Source organism: Musca autumnalis, unplaced genomic scaffold, assembly GCF_047663935.1.
Source record: "Musca autumnalis isolate F117 unplaced genomic scaffold, ASM4766393v1 scaffold_1, whole genome shotgun sequence".
NCBI lineage: Eukaryota > Metazoa > Arthropoda > Insecta > Diptera > Muscidae > Musca > Musca autumnalis.
Genome location: NW_027411644.1, coordinates 194,702,368 through 194,719,840, shown reverse-complemented (window position 1 = coordinate 194,719,840; position 17,473 = coordinate 194,702,368). Strand labels below are relative to the sequence as shown.

At 32.9% G+C, this 17,473-nt stretch overlaps 2 protein-coding genes across 26 annotated transcripts in view; both read right to left on the bottom strand.

The window, feature by feature from the left end:
* Positions 1-489: 489 nt before the first annotated feature.
* CSN6 (COP9 signalosome subunit 6) lies at positions 490-1,987 on the bottom strand. Of its 3 annotated transcripts, none has more exons than XM_073959437.1 (3): positions 1,484-1,987; positions 790-1,420; positions 490-696 (listed from the first exon to the last, which is right to left on the bottom strand). In XM_073959437.1, the coding sequence occupies exons 1-3, from the start codon at positions 1,868-1,870 to the stop codon at positions 635-637; spliced, it is 1,080 nt and encodes a 359-aa protein (XP_073815538.1). In that variant the 5' UTR covers positions 1,871-1,987; the 3' UTR covers positions 490-634. The 3 variants fall into 3 exon arrangements, with proteins under 3 accessions (XP_073815538.1, XP_073815539.1, XP_073815540.1); XM_073959438.1 differs by having other exon boundaries at positions 490-669; positions 1,484-1,986; XM_073959439.1 differs by having other exon boundaries at positions 532-1,420; positions 1,484-1,985.
* Positions 1,988-14,957: 12,970 nt separating this feature from the next.
* Positions 14,958-17,473, bottom strand: part of cnc (NFE2 like bZIP transcription factor cap-n-collar) — a 258,184-nt gene continuing 255,668 nt past the window's right edge. For all 23 annotated transcript variants that reach the window (XM_073959460.1, XM_073959457.1, XM_073959458.1 and 20 more), the window contains one exon: positions 14,958-16,952. In XM_073959460.1, the coding sequence (XP_073815561.1) occupies positions 16,455-16,952 (498 nt within the window). In that variant the 3' untranslated portion in view covers positions 14,958-16,454. The remainder of the gene's footprint in view (positions 16,953-17,473) is intronic.

Genomic DNA, 17,473 nt, shown 5'->3' with positions numbered 1-17,473 from the left:
GGATGAAGTTATGAATCGGGCACTTTTTGGCTCACATTTACAAACTTAGCTTAAACGGATGGCGCGGGAATATTAAAAAAAAAATCTTCGACCATCTTACAGGGGACAAGGAGAAAATTCGGGCTATTTGTTTAAGTTCTACGTATTGGGATTTCCTTCTAATCGATAAGTTCGAAGGGCGAGCCACACACGGTATGACTCCATTTGTAAAATAGTTGTTGATGCCAGAAATTATGTTGTTCGTCAGTAGGCTCGAACTTCTGCGTGGAAGACCGGTAAGCTAATCCTTGCTGCGCATTAGATCCTAATAAGTAAAAATTCCATATGGCAGAAATCGCCTCTGTATATTTTGGTACACTCGTGAAGACTTAATTGTTACACAAGGAACACCAAAATTACCGTACGTTTTCCCTCATATCTGTAAAATATATTCAATCTAAAGCAAAAATCTCAACACAAACATATACCTTGAAATAATCTCTTGCAACATTTAATTTTTACAGAATTTTTGTTTTCCTTTATTGTAATTCGTTTTCGCGGTTCATTATCATCATCATGAAATAATGAAAATTAAAAAACAAAAATGAAACAGAAAACTTCCTTCACTTGTCTTTCGTTTGCAAATCGATTTCAGCTATGGTCTGGTCGACCATACGAGTGATGAGGTACCTAAGGTGACACAAGTTGATGAATATCCTAGGGTGGTTGGTGTTTAATAAATACCATTTTTTCTTTGACATAGTATAAAATAAAAAAATTTAAAAAGTTGTCACATTTAATAATACAAACCCCGCAAACGTCTGCCTGAGCCTTGGCGATCGTAGAGTACATTAAATTTGTTAACAAAATGATTCATATCATTACAACCCTTTGTCATGGCACCTAAATAGCTAATAAGGCCAACATCATTGCATTGTGTATAGAATTCCTCCTTGAAGGCATTGCCTTGCATCACAGGCAATCGATGACTGAGAGCATAGACTTCACGTAGAATCTCTTGATTGGCTGGCAATTTTCCTGCCTCAACATCTTGTATGTATTTCAGTACGATTTTAATTCGCGTCTTAAGCATTTTGATGGCACTCTCTTGGGCAACCAAATGTTCAGCAACAAATGATTTTTCACCAGTATCATTGGTTGACATGCGGGCTACATGATCTACTCCGATACGTTCAGCTTCCTCGGTGGCCAAGGTGTAGGTGAGTGGTACCAATAGCATTGTTGCCTCGCCGCGAACAATATCTATAACCGATTCATAGAGTTTTAAGGGTAATTGGTCAACATTACGCGATAAGGGATTTAATTGTAACATTATGGGACATTCATTCATTTCTGAGATTTGTTTGTGAATTGTCAATTCCTTTTCTGTGGGATATTCTCCGGTAGTATACCAGCCAATAAAGTCCATATCACTGAAAACCTACAATACAACACATATAACCGTAAACCATATTCCTTTAATAAATCTTTTTACTCCAAATACCTGCTTATATTGTAACTCCTTGGCCATATAATATTCCACACTGATGAACACATCATCGCCCACAACATCGGTTTTCAACTCGAAGGAATTCATCACTTCTATGTTACGACCCTTTTGTTTGCCAATCAAAGCACCATAGACCTGACAAACTTCACCCGCCTGTGCCCGTATACGTGTCCAATGTTCCGATATATTCATTATAACCAAAGGATGTAACGATATGGTAACCGATGGCACGGTACTTGGATCAGCCATAACGTTTGATGAGGATGATGTTGCACTTGTACCGGCATTTGTTGCTTTACTGTTGCCATCACCAGAGGCTGCTGCAGCAGTGGATGTACTAGCCTTGGCTGTCATTTCAACATCAACTTCCATTTGTTCCATTATGTTTAGTATTTTTAATTTTTAGGCCAACTTTTATTTTTTATCTCAATTTGCAATGGACAAGGAGGCTAGTTTGCAAATTTTTTGTTTGTGAGTAGGGAACTGTAGATCGAAATGAGGTCCAATCGACTTTTATAAGAAATGAAGTGTTTTAGCAACATGTTGAATTCGTTGAATGAATGGATGGTATTTTTAGGAACATGATGATTTTCAAGCGGTTCGCAAAACTAAAAAGCCGAAAACGGGTAATGCATAAATCGCATTTTACACTTGAAATGCTTTATAAAAAAGGCTTAACTGGAGTTTAGCCGCTCAGCTCCGATTTTGATGAATTTTTTTTTACAAGTAGATTTCACTTCCCTGATCACGAATGTACACATAATTTTTTTGGGAAGTATATACTTCCCGAGATATGGGCATTTGAAGTTCCAAAAATTCCCTTGTAAAAAGCCACTTAATGAGAGAAAATTTTTAAATTAGAAAAAAATTGTGTTCCCTTGCCCTAGATTTGCTCCTGTCCATAGGAGAAAGTCTTAAATCGCCGGCCGAAGGCCGGCCAATTAAAAAAAACTGTAAATTAAAAAAAAAAAATTGGGATGAGCGGCTAAACTCCAGTTGCTCCATAAAAAATACATCATTTAAGTTCTCAATTCCATACAATAGGCCTGTTCGATAACCCAAAAGTTTGTACAAATGTCTACAAACTTTTACAAAATGCTGTTCGCTAGCAAACTTGTTCAATAAAATAGAAACGAGAAGTGGTTGCAAGAACTTGCAAATACTTTTTACTTGCTAAGTTATCAAAAAGACTTAATATCTGTCAAATAAGTGACGTAAACTCCCAAAATACCTGTTTTAAATGCAAGTGTAAAATGCGTTTAACAGTACAATTATACCCCGATTAAGCTTAACCGGATTAACCCAGAAGGTTTGATTTCAAATGTCAATTCCATAGCGCAAACGTCAAATAAATCATCTCGAAGTGGGTCAATAATACCTTTATATATAGCCGGATTTAACAAACCCACTGGGTTCTAAAGGCCTACATACATAAGCTGCCTCGCCTGGTTGCCTTGCTTACTTGTGATAAAAGAATAAAAAAGAAAATGGCAACCCAGTTTAAAATTTGCTCGGCCTCCTTTATTCTTTTATTTTTATTATGTCAAAAATGAAGCAGGAAAGCAAGGCAACCAGGCAAAGCAGCTTATGTACCCAGGCCTTAAATGTCAATTCCATCACATATACGTCAAACAAATCCTCATAAAGAAGGTTAACCCTGCAAAAGGCTATAATATAAACATGACCTAACCCGGCAAAAAGCTCTAGTGTAACCGCAATATTAGACTATGCTGGGTTGCAGTGGATTTAAGTTGTCATTATCATACAGTATATGTCAAATAAATCGAGGTAATAGACTTAATCATCGGCCATTTAGATATGACATCATTATACTATGTTTACATTTACGAAATCCACTCGATTTCATCTGTCAATTCCTTTGTGTATACGTCAAATGAAAACTCATCTGAAATCGATTGGATTTCATTTGACGTTTGCGCAATGGAATTGACAGTTGAAATCGAGTAAATTTCGTAAATATAAACATATGCTTAGCCGGATTTAGCGCATTATCAGCTTTTATTCTATTTTTATTTACCATACAAAAATAAATCCTCTTATTGAGTGGAGTTGTTTTAAATCCGGCATAAATCCTCGTATACAACTCTGTTTTTTGCAACTCGTTGCTAGAAAATACAAAAAGTTGCAAGCTGGCACAAGAAACAAGGTAGATGCATCGGTGAATTGCTACAACAAAAATAATTTAAAATGTTAAATTTTGTAAACAAGGCGAAAAAATTAAATTTGATTTTGATCAACCAAGACTAAATTTACGATGTCTAAACGATAAAATAAGTCTTTATTTGCTCATTAGTTAGCATTAGTAGCATAATTTGCTAACATTTTCAATATTAAACAATAAATTTGTAATTCGCCGTATGTTTTTTGAAACGAATTCAATTTACAATTAGATCAGACGGGCTGATGCATTTACCTTGGTAATTGTGCTATGAACAAAAATCAGCTGACTGCCATTTAAATCCTCCCAAGGTATATCTAAATGCAATGCGATTTGTACTGGATTTATTAGTCTAAATGAGCTATAAGCTGCTGCAACTATGTTGCTTATTGCCAAGTTTACACTTGCGCTCCAATTTCCACAGGATTTTACCAATTCCTTATTTATTGTGATACGTGAAAAGTGTTGCAACTTTTGGAACTTTTTAGGCAAAAACAGGGTTGTATATCAGTGTACTGTGATTTCGATGTTGATTTCGCTGAAATCACGAAATGAGATGATTTCATTTTTGTATGCGAAATCATGATAAACTTTGCTTGATTCCGCGCGAAATCACGAAATAGCGCCGAATGTAAACCAAGCATAAGCGGGGTAAAATAACCCAGCAAAAAATTTTGGAAGTTGTACAATTGGACTTATGATTTCACAACATCTTTCGATGTAGTCCAACAGAGTTATGAAAAATGCACTCCGTTCGATACATTTTATAAGCAGTTGCTGTAGAGATCCCTACAGAAAAAAACCAGTTGGTTGATCCCTACACATTTCTTCAAAAGACAAACAAGAGTGTATACATTTCGGAGAATTTGTTATAAAATAAAGAAATAAAACTTATTTACGAAAATTTTTGAGGTAATTCACGAGACGGAAATTTTTAATGGAGTGGAGTTGGAGTCCATGTCGAAAGCTGAACTAGTGATGGGAATAAAACATTACGATGATTAAAGAAAATCAGATGCGCTTGGATTAAATTGAGAACGGAGGAAGTGAGCTCAAATGTGATTGAACTTAATTGAAACTTTTTTTTAAATTTGTATTTTTATAAAAAATTTGTGTTTATATAATAAATATAATAAAGTTCTTTGAGTTCTTGTTTTACACTAATAATCAATGAACTTTATTTATTTTGGGATATTCCGCAATGGCTTGCAATTTAATTGCATCTTTATACTGACTAAAAATACAATCCGAAATGTGCTTTTAAATTCAATTCAAAACACTACATCAAAAACTGTGATTTGGATCGAAAATTGAGTACATCCTAGCTGTGTGCTGTGGAAGCAAAATGGAGTGCATCCTAGCTGCGCGCTCCCTTGTAAAATTCATAGGAAAAGATGCACTCCAACGGCGATTGTACTGTACACTTGTACTGATTAAACTGCATCCACGGATGGAAACTTTTTGCTGGGAAATAATCGCTTGCTTGTCAGTGTGGCCTTTCATTTACATATGTCAGTCCAGGGATGCCAACTGTTCCGAGGTAAAAATCGCTACAGCCACATACGCACCATAGGTCTGTAGCGATTTTTACCTTAAAACAGTTGACATTCCTGCTAAAACAGTGGTTTTTGTACGTCAAAAATCACCACAAGTAGCGGAAAAACCACCAACTTGGCACCCCTGTGTCAGTCAACAGGCAACCACAAAATATTTTGTTGTTTCTGGACAGTTTGACACTTATCTATATTTCCGTAAAATCGACAGCCAAAACTGATCGTGTGTACACCGCTTTATTCTCTTTTCTGATATATTTTGATCATGTGTGCTGCAAAATATGAGTATGCTTGTTTGGTGCTGTTTTATTATAGCAACAATATGAAATAGCATTAGCTTCGCTAGCAATATTTTTATGTGATGTGTTACTACATGTTGCCGTTGTTCATTGTTGCTAAACATATTTCGAAGAAATTTTCGATGCATTTGCTAATATGGAGTTAGCATTTTAATCCCTTTTCGTGGCCCCTTTCACGACTGTAACTTTTTTTCTGCTGCAAGTTCATACTTGCTGAGATGTCTCAAAGGCTCCAAATAACCCTGCCAGCATTAACTCAAATGAGTGATAAACACTCAAACTTTTGAATTGAGTTTCACACTTGCCCGAAACTTTTTACATCGTAAAATTACTTCGGGTACCTCCCTCACAGAAGTTCAAATTTGTTTGCTAAAGTGTCGTTTATGGGCTTTTGGAAGACAGACAAATTCCTCCTAAAGTACTTCTTTTGGTCTTGTTTACAAAAACTGTCTGATAAGCACGATAACTACCGAAAGGAGTGATTGACATTGGTTCAAACTTTGCGCATCGTAAATTATGGGAAAAATAAATCAAATTAATCAAATTCGATTATGGACTATATAGGTCCACTCGTTCAGGTATCTATCACACAAAATATCAAATTTTTCACAAATGTACAGTTTAGGAACATATGTAGGATCGTTTATAAATTTGTACAGCAGGTTCCTCGCAGCTCATATTATAACAGTATAATTTTTACCGGGTGTAAGTCCATACTTTCTGGGATAATTACCCCAAAGCTGTAAAAACTACGTCCACCAACTAAAATGACTCTTAAAGGGAGTCCCCGATTTGGCAATTATTCGAATTTACATCAAATATGTATTTGTTTTTTTTTTCTGAATTTTTATATAATTGTTTCAATAAATGACAAAGCCTCGATAATTCGTATTTTTTATTTTAACCTCGTTAATTCCTAATCTCGGTAAATCGTAATCCTCGATAATTCGTAAAAATTGGCTGGTCCCTTGAATTACGAATTATCGAAGTTCTACTGTATAACAGTAACGTATTGGGGAAAACAACCCATACTTGTTTTCGCTAATGGGTACTTTACACGATATGTATTTTGCATATGAGTTGTCACTTCTCCCATACAAAATGTGTATGCAAAGTGACAACTCATATGTAAAAAACATATCGTGTAAAGTACCCATAATGGTTGTTGTCATGCTAATGGTTTATCTCTGTCCGCAACGCTGACTGATATTTTTTAATTGCTTTCTCAGAGAAATAAATAAAAAGACAATTTATTTTTATTTGTTTTAGTGTTACTTCCGTGTATTTTTAGATGAGTTCTCCCTATAATATACATTAAGTTTGTTTGTATTTTATATAGCACTATTAATAATATTTATTATTATTTACCCCTTAAAAAACTATCTTTCTATTTACATATATATTTCGGTTGTTCCCGATATAGCTTATATTCTGTTCTGTTAATATTCAAAACCATATTTACAAGAAGATTCAAAACAAAAAATGAACAGCGATTAAACATTTTAAGAAATGCAACATTAAATTATTTCTAACAAAAATCGGGGAGAAGGTGTTTTTATTTAGTTTATAGTTTGTTTTTATGATTTTTGTTTTATACATTTCTTCTAATAAAAAAGTGAATGCCTAAAATTATTGTATTTTTCAATTTATTTTAGCAGATTATATTAAAAATAAGCTCTTTTTATACAAGCAAAATATAAATTAAGAAAATATTAACAAGTAGTAGATAATTATATTATTATAGAAATAAAGCAGTTTTTTATAAGATGCACTGCAAAGAAGTTAATATCTAGAGTGTTACAATAGATTCTTATATGCTAGAATAATAATAATATAAGTATTGTTAGTGGACTTTTTGCTTCCTCGATTCTAATACATGTTTTTTTCATTCTTGATGTTAAGAAAGAGAATGAAGAGATTAAAGAATATACAAAATAAGCGAATATTGTGGTTAGTTGTTTTGTTATATAATTATCATATGCTTGGTTTACATTTACGAAATCCACTCGATTTCAACTGTCACTTCCTTTCGTATACGTTAAATGAAAACACATCCAATGGATTTGGATTTCATTTGACGTTTAAGCAATGGGATTGACAGTTGAAATCGAGTGAAATTCGTAAATGTAAACTTACTAATACATACAAATTTATGTCTATCGTAAGAACCCAGCCAACAATTTTTGCCGATGGCTCTGATATCAGATTTTTTCCGAGATTTCGTAACCTTTCTTTCCGATTATTTTCCGAGTGCTCTGCACAATCTCGGAAGGGAAATTTTGATTTGTTTTCTTTCCGATTAGTTTCCGAGTACTCTGCACATAATCTGAAAGAATTTTTGATCTGTGTATTTTTCTCGCGAGCAAAAATCCCGAACTCTGGTTGAGAGTTGATTGTATACAAACAACGCCAGCGGCAAGGGAAATTTCTTTGCTTTGTTTGCATGCTGTACCTTGTTTTTTAGTTATTTCGCAGCAGTTAAGTGAGTAAGACGTAGCGGAACAAATTATTGTGTGTTTTAAAACAAATTAAAATTGGAAGTTTGCATACACATTTTGTAAAAAGCTGTTTATAATAACAAATATTGTTAATTCTATTTTAGATACGCCAAATAAAGAACAACATCGTGATGACACATGGAAACTTTATTAGGAAAAGTTTTGTTTTATAATTTTGCAAACACACAATATCAGCGGGCAGCACCAATGAATACTATTAAATTCAACTTGTGAAGATGACGAAATAAAGAATAAAAAAATTCGCATTAAACATCCGAACATTTTCCGAAATATAAATCACCGGAATTTTTTCCGATTTTCGGATAAAACCTTACCAAAATATTCAGATTTTTTCCATATATCGGATAAAATATCCGATAATCTTCCGATTTTTTTCCGAATATCGGATCAAACATCCGATAATCTTCCGATTTTTTCCGAAATTGTGCAGATAATCGAAAATTCCCTTAAAATTTCCCTTTTTTTCATTAGAGTTTTTTTGCGAATTCGTTCAGAATTCGGAAAGAAACTCTAATATTCCTTCCGATTTTTTTCCGATAAAACTTTCCGAATTCGTGGGCACCTTCACACAATTTTGTTCCGATTTCTGAACGAATTCGACATCAGAATCGCATACTTGTGCAGAGTTTCGTTCCGAATTCGGAAAAAAATCGGAAAAAATTGTTAGCTGGGAAGGACAGCTTCGCACTGAGATTCATTACCTCCAATGACAACACACAGTGTGTCCAAATCCAATCTTTGTGCCAAAAAAGGGTAAAATATTTTTTTTTCAAAAAATTACCAAAAATTTTGTTCTACCAAAAATTGTCAATATAGTTTCACATCTTGATATTGTAATTCTTGTAACTCTATAAAATAAACATATCCTCCAAATTTCATAGCTATATCTTCATCAGTTTAGAATATATATATATATATATATATATATTCGGTTTTCAATTTCACCAATAATAACATCTCAGTATTTTAGAAAAAAAATTAGGAGGGTTGGCGTTTTTTGTTTGGGATGACGACTTCTATTTTGTTTTTCAAGATAGTCAGGCTTAATCCCATAGTCGTTGTTTTAATATTTTATTAAAACAACTTTAATTTATTAGTGGGAAAAAAATTGGGGATGTTTACCCAGGGGTACGGCAGGGAATACTATAGTTTCAGATCTCGCCACAGATCTTCATCAGTTCCCTTATTTCCTGTTTTTTAACAAGAAACTTTTTATACCCAACTGTCAATTGCTAGCTCAAATAGATACGTGCGCAAAGAAACACTCTGATCGAGAATTTCTTTGGCACTACCTAAACTTTAGCAACTTCACTTGCAAACAAATCCAAATTTTTCCCACTGCTATGCGTTCGTCGATTCTCGACGAAAAAGCACATAACTAATTTGTTGGTTTTGCATACTACAGCAATAAACAACATTTTGACGGTGCCCGGTCTCACAATTAGGAGGGTTGGCGTTTTTTGTTTGGGATGACGACTTCTATTTTGTTTTTCAAAATAGTCAGGCTTAATCCCATAGTCGTTGTTTTAATATTTTATTAAAACAACTTTAATTTATTAGTTATTATTTTTCCCACTAATAAATTAAAGTTGTTTTAATAAAATATTAAAACAACGACTATGGGATTAAGCCTGACTATTTTGAAAAACAAAATTAGAAAAAAAAAATTTAAAAAAATGTTCGTCCTGTGGCAATTAAAAAGCGTATTTAGCATGGATCCATGGCAACCCTATAAGCGAGAATAACAAAGAAAACGTTGTTAACCCTGTTTTCTATGCGTCAAAAATATTCGGTTTTTGTAACTTTTGTTAAATATTTTGCCAAAAAACAGGTCATTATCGAACTTTTTCTGCAATATTAGTATACATTTTAATAATTGCGAACAGTATCTTTGTTCCTGTGTGCAAAAATATATTTTATAGCAAATTATTAAAATTTAGCGCTAGGGAAAAATGCTATCCCAGAAAAGAGAAAACTGGTCATATTTTATTATTAAAACAGCAGAAATAAAAGGATATTTAGCTTATTTTTGAATATTTAGTCGAATATATTTGAAATAATGTGCAAAAGTCACGAAAATATAGAAATAATCGATTTTGTGAAACACATAAGCCAGCCAAAACTAAGAACTGGGAGGGAAGGTAGAGGAATCTCCTGAAAAATTACGGCTAAACCGCCTTAAGTTTCTTGAAATTTGTCACTGAGTCCTAAATGACTTTCAGAAGATAGAAAATATGCACTTACATTACAAGAAATTCGTAAGGATAAAGCCTTTCATGGCGTTGTAACACATCACAAATTATCGGCTTATTTACGTAACCAAAAATCTAGTTCAAGTTTCACCTTGATGTACCTTCAAAACTTGATGTACATCAGAAACTTGGTGAAAAGGAGTTAGTTTTGAATGCCTAAGCAGGAAAATCAGTATACCACCAAGTTTCCAACACAAAAAGTACAAAGGAGCTTCTAGGAGACATGTATTTATCAATGATTTATGATGTGTTACAAGGCCACGAAAGGCTTTATCCTTACCATTTTTTTGTAATGTAAGTGCATATTTTCTATCTGCTAAAAGTCATTTATTACTCAGTGACCAAATTTAAGAAACTTAAGGCGGTTTAGCCGTAATTTTTCAGGAGATTCCTCTACCTTCCCTCCCAGTTCTTGGTTTTGGCTGGCTTATATGTTTCACGAAATCGATTATTTCCATATATTCGTGACTTTTGCACATTATTTCAAATATATTCAACTAAATATTCAAAAATAACCAAAATTTCGTTTTATTTCTGCTGTTTTTATAATGAAATATGATCAGTTTTCTCTTTTCTGGGATAGCGTTTTTCCTTAGCGCTAAATTTTAATAATTTGCTATAAAATATAATATTTTTGCACACAGGAACAAAGATTCTGTTCGCAATTATTAAAATGTATACTAATATTGCAGAAAAAGTTCGATAATGACCTGTTGTTTGGCAAAATATTTAAAAAAATTTACATAAACCCATGGTATAAGTAAAGAGGTAGATTTAAATGAAAAAATCTATAGAACCCTTGTTTTTCTTGAATTCCTAAAACTTCAAAATAAAAGCAACAATTGGGTTTGTTTACAATGCATTTTTTGAGCATTTTATAAAAAACGCGAAAAATGAATGAAGAGTTAAGTTTTCTCCACATAATCGAGTTGTGAATATGATAAACTGATTGTTTCAATGCAAATCTCACCAATTTCTTCCATACAAATGGTCTAAAAACAATTTTAAAAATCATTGAATTCGATTGTTTTTAAAATTGTTTGGCATATTATTCAAACACCACACACACATACACAGTTTGTTTATATTGTTTTGAAGTTTTAGGCATACTCGAATGAAAAAAATTTAAATTGACATGAAGCTTTGGCTAACCTTTCTTATTAAACCATGCATAAACCGAATATTTTTGACGCATAGAAAACAGGGTTAACAACGTTTTCTTTGCTATTCTCGCTTATAGGGTTGCCATGGATCCATGTTACATACACTTTTTAATTGTCACAGGACCAGCATTTGTTTATGTATTTTGTTTTTTGGATATTGGGCATGGGCTTCTAAAATACTGAGGTTTTATTATTGGTGAAAATTAAAACGGAATATTTTTGACACTCACTGTATATATATATATATATATAATATTGATTCAAAAGCTATGATGTAATAAAGAATTTTTAAAAAATGCAAGAGCATAATTGTAAACAAAATAATTAGATCTCCAATTTCTAGAATAACGTTCATACCTAATATTCAACGCAACGTACTAAAATAATTCACCATTCTACCACAAAAGTGCTCTTGGGGCATCCATATTACCCAAGCATTTATTCTAACGAGGGTATATACACTTTGATACGTCCAAAAATGATTCTCATCGAAATGACGGTTTTAGACACCAAGTAAGTTTGGACGAAATTCGTTTCAGGAAAGTTGTCTGTCTATCTGTCTGGTGCGTACGATAACTCTCGAACGGATCAACTGATTTCAACCAAATAATGGCCTAAAAGCTCCAAGAAAACTGACGGCACCAAGTACAACGACAAATTCATAAGATAACTCTCGCAGGGTATTTCTGATTGGTCCAAAATATGCATCCAGTCATGCATCTGATTGAAATATGGTCTATATCGGTCTCGTCCTTTGTGTACCTCCAACAAAAAATTTGCGAAAATGCAGTCTCGGATCTATTTGAAATTTTTTGCAGAAGGTTTTTTCACGGTCTATATTACAACAGTACAATTTTCTTTCAGAGTAAGTCCATACTTCCTGGGATAATGACCCGAAAATCCTGCCGTCACATACTAAGATGGCTTCTTCGAAATTTAAGTTAGCTTACTAAAAAATTTGCACTATATGTCATTGATTAGGTATAGCCCCATATTACAGACTCCATTTATTTTGAAGCAAACTGTGATACAAAACCAATATATTTTATGTATATTTTTGGTCAGAGGCTGAGGTTATATCTCCTTCAGCACAATTTTTTAATTTTTTTCTCTCCCCAATAAGAGCACACAGGTACTGGATTCCTGTAACTTATTAAATTAAAATTCACAAATTTGCAATTTACAGCCTGCTTCACTATGTCGAACGAAAATAAAAAACGAAAGAAAAACAACTAAACTCGTGTATGATTTTTAAATTTTGTAGTTGTTTTAAAGCAAACACAAAGTCAATATTGCCATGAAAACCAAAGTTTAGGTGTTTTTCGTTCGCAATCATTTTCCTTTGAGATAGGCCCTCAATTATACCGATTCTTGTTTAAAAGATGATTTCGAACGATTTGTTTTACAATTAAAATAACATTATTTTATTTTGTGCTAAGGATCCGGCGAACTTCGTCTCGCAGTCTGTTAGATACTGAACTTGATGTACTTGGTTCAAACCTTTAAAACTATTATTGCTATCACCTAGTAGATTTCAATTGTAAATATTTCTTTGTTTTGAACTGTTTGGGTTGATCTTTGAAGCAAATATATATTATACCAATTTTAGTTTGTCGAAGAGAGAGAGAGGGTGCTGAGAGGCAAAGTGTTTCTATTTTCCTCGACTCTCTCCATACTATAAACTGACAGTTGCCCCGAGAAAATTAGTCAACTGCAAATAGGGAATTATGTTTGGTTTACATTCAGCGTCATTTCGTGATTTCGAAGGCGTTTATCACGATTTCGCATACAAAAATGAAATCATCTCATTTCGCGATTTCAGCGAAATCAACATCGAAATCACAGTACACATGATATACAACCCTGTTTTTGCCTAAAAAGTACCAAAAGTCACAACACTTTTCACGTATCACAATTAACAAGGTAGATGGTCAATTGTTGCAACAAAAATTTTAGTATTAAAATTTTGTAACAATGTGAAAAAAATATAAAATTACTTTGTTACAATGCTACTTTTCATTGTGTTCCTGTACTTTTTTAATAGTAATGTTAGAAAAAAGAGCGAATTGTCAAAAATTCAAATTTCTTAAAAAAATGCGGGAACTGTAAAATGAGGTAAATTGCAAAAACTCCAGCAAAAATGTCAAAATCTAGAGTTGGGCAATCTCGTTCCTTTTACGGTTCGATCTTTTTCGTTCCGTTCCGCAAAAGGAACTAGATCGTTCAGTTAGTTCCATAGTTCCTTTTAGTACCAACCTTTATATGTATACCCACACTCATACTCGTTCACTCAGTTCGTGCTTCTTCTTCATTAAAACAAAAGAAAAATAAATTGTTTTCGGCTTTCTTCATGCTAGAAAACAAATATTTAAAACAAATTTACAAATGTTTTGCTAATTTAAAATACTTCAATTGCTGTTTTTAATTCGGCAAAGATCAGGTTTTTAGTAAGAAACGAAAAACGAAATGACACTATGAAATTTCTTATTCACTAATAAAAGACAGGGAGAGTGACAACTGATCTTAAATGAACTGATGGGAGTAACTGAAAGAGAAGAGCAAAAAGAATGGGAGAAAAAGGAACGAGGGAGCAAAAGAACTAGTTGAACCGCATAGTCGGACCTAGTACCGGTCGTTCCTTTTGTGGAGTAGTTCCTTTGAACTAGTTCCCTCCGGAACGACACAACGTCCCAATTTACATTAGGCGAGTTTACTTGCGGCAATTGTCACTTTGATGGAGAGAGAGGTGAGGTATATGGTAACCCTTTGCCTCTCAACACCCTCTCTCACCCACAAACTGACAATTGCCGTAAGTAAACTCGCCTAATGTAAATTGGGACAACTCTATCAATTTCTTTAAAAACTCAATATTTAACCATGTTTAGATGGGGCCATAAAACCCGAGCTGGATCTGACACAACAAACCCCAACTAGGATTTCTTGTCGTTTGGGTCTGTACTTTCAAAAAATTCTCAGTTCGAATTGTTTGCACAAGATCACCTTAAAAATGTTGCACAGTGTTACTAAATGATCTTATCATTGGATTATTAAATATACCATAAAATACTACATGGAACCATAAAAAGTAGAAATGCAAAGGAAAAAGAAATAACCAGTATGACAGGAATCAAAGTCGGCCAGGCTCGACTATATGATACCCTACCTACCCTGTGAATTTGTAAAATATGTATATATGGGAGTTACATCCAAAGCATCATACGAAAAATAATTATTTAAACCCATTTTCGCACTTGACCTTTTCGATCGACGAATCCAGTCATTTCACGTTTTCACCCATATAACGATAACATGGAAAATTCGTCGAATTATGAAGGAACGTTATAGACCAATCACATCCATTTTGTAATTGCTACCCTTTCATATGCAGTGTACCATGTTTCATGTTACGTGGATTACTGCACTGCATTTCAATTACTTTTGTGCCAAAACATTCCAAAGACCAAACCAAAATGTTCACAAAAAAAGATGAAAAAAATATATTGTTTTTGTTTTTAAAAATAGTTTAAATATTTATGTTATACAATACAATTACAATCAATATTTACATGCTTAGATAGATAGATATTCTCAGCTTTTATTTTTGAAAATACGATTAAAAACTAAAATCGACTTAGCATAAGTGTGAAAAGAAAATAGTATTAAACATAACCTCACTTATTTGGCTACTTTAAAAATATTAGGTTTTTTTCAATCCGTTTAAATATTGGTTACATTGTGTACTATGTATTTTATTTCCGAAATATTTGTTTTTGTGTTAGAATAGCTTAATATAATTAAAATTATAACATTTGTGTGTTTTTATATATAAAAATAACTAATCCATTTAACCAAAAAGTAAATATTTTTTTTCTAAAAAAAAGAAAACAAAAAAGCTTTTTATAGACATTTCCAAATTATAATATAATAAAATTAAGAAACCATAATTTATCACAAATTCAAAAATTTTTGTTCAAATTAAATTAAGAAAAATACAATTTGGGTTATAGGCGGCGACGTGGATGACATTTGTTGGTGGTTCATATTAAAATCCTTTATATAATTAATAAAAAAAGATAATTTTGTGATATAATCACAACATGGTTTAGTGGTACATATAAATATGTATGAAAATGTGTGTTTGTGAAATTTATTTTACAACTAGAATTCGTTTAAAACAATTGTTTAAAAATAAATCATGTTTTCACACATAACATTTAAATCTGTTAAGAAAAGATTTCGTTTATAGCATTGTTGAAAATGTTATAAACAAAATCTAGTAGTAATAGTTAAGATTTTTTTTTACAATAAAAACATAAAATTTTGAAATTGTTATAAACGAAATTTAGTAATTTTTATTGTTTTTCTATTTAATTATAAGTTTTTTATCCAATTTTCTCATTCAAATCACATTCATACATACATACTTATGGTGTATATTATTAACTTTTTTACATTAATTTTTAAAATCAAGTTAAAAATAATAACTTTTCTTAATATTTAAAAACATTTTTTTATATTTATATTTTTTGTTATATTTTTTCATTGTTTTTGTTGTAATCCCAATAATCCTTTTGCTTAACAATAAAAAAATTATTAAGAAAATATCCCCTGAATTGTTATTAATATAATAATAAGAAAAATTATAAAATTAAAAAAATAATAAACAAAAAAAAAATTAATCAATAGTAAGTAGACTCATAATGCCCATGAGAAGAAGGATGCTGATGATATTGATAGGGATGATGTGATGGAGTATGATGGATGCCATAACAGATATGGGCCTTGCCATATTTCTGTTGCTTATGATGATGACGCTTCCGATGATAATGATGATCCTGACAGCTTAAAGTACAAGTGCTTGCCTTAGATGTAGTATTTGTTGGATACTGTGTATTTTGTGAAAAATAACAATGAGCATAATGTTGTTGTTGTTGTGAAGTTGTTGGAGGAGGAGGATGTATTTGAAACCAATGCGCTGCATAATGTTGCCACAATAAATTTCAATCTTTTTGCGGTTGTTGTTGATGTTGACTACCTCCTCCTGTTGTATGATGACCATGGGCGGCATGTGTTGTCTGGTGATGTTGTTGCTGCTGCTGCTGATGATGATGTTGTTGTGGCTGTTGTTGATGATGATGCTGGTGATGGTGTTGCACATGACTGTGCGCCAAAGAACCTGCAGCAGCTGCTGTATGCAAAGCAGTTTGCTGTTGTTGTGACGGCGCTTGATGCAAATGATGACCACCACCAGCACCAGACGCTGAATGGGGATGACCAGCAATTTGTGTATGATGATGTCCGCTAGCTGTGGGCATGTTTTGCGCATTTAGGGGACTACCTGCAACACCATTCAAGAGACCACCCCCACCGACACTGGGATTTGTGGTATCATTTTTATTTGCAGCATCTCTGGGCAGCAGATAAATTGAGCCATCAGCTGCCTGTTGCAAACTGTATTCCGATGGGGAACAGGGATTTCCTTCGGGATCGCGTAAATACTGGAATAAAAGGAGAAGAAAAGAGAAATAGGAAATTAATGAGTGTTGAAGAGGGAAGAAGGAGAGGAAAGGGAAAAAGTTGTTCAGTTAGCGATGAAGTGCTCTTAATAAATTTTGCAGCGTTTGTATTACAATGGTCAAAAAATGTTTGTCTTTTTGTTCACCAATGTCAATCAATGTGAATAAGTGCCACTCTAAAGGACCATTGGTGATTGTTTTATTTAATAATTTTGCTAAATTTTTCACCACTAGGCCATTGGGGAACATTAATGTAGAAAATTTTCAAATCAATCGGTCATTGTTGAGCATCAATGATGGAGTTTTTGTACACCAATGTGCATAACATGGCCATATGTCTGATTTTTTGTTCACCAACGTGAATAATTTTAACAACCATGGACTGGTGATTGACAATTTATTCACCAATGTCAATGTGAATCATTTGCACTCCAAACGACCATTGGTGAACATTTTATCTAATAATATTGCTTAATTTTACACTGGGCCATTGGGGACATTAT

Bases quoted from the DNA above. Each gene is read 5' to 3' on its own strand.
- CSN6 (XM_073959437.1), bottom strand. From the start codon at position 1,870: ATGGAACAAATGGAAGTTGATGTTGAAATGACAGCCAAGGCTAGTACA. The intron at 1,421-1,483 runs GTATTTGGAGTA...GTTGTATTGTAG, and splicing joins AGGAGTTACAATATAAGCAG to GTTTTCAGTGATATGGACTT. The intron at 697-789 runs GTTTGTATTATT...CAACCACCCTAG, and splicing joins CTCAGGCAGACGTTTGCGGG to GATATTCATCAACTTGTGTC.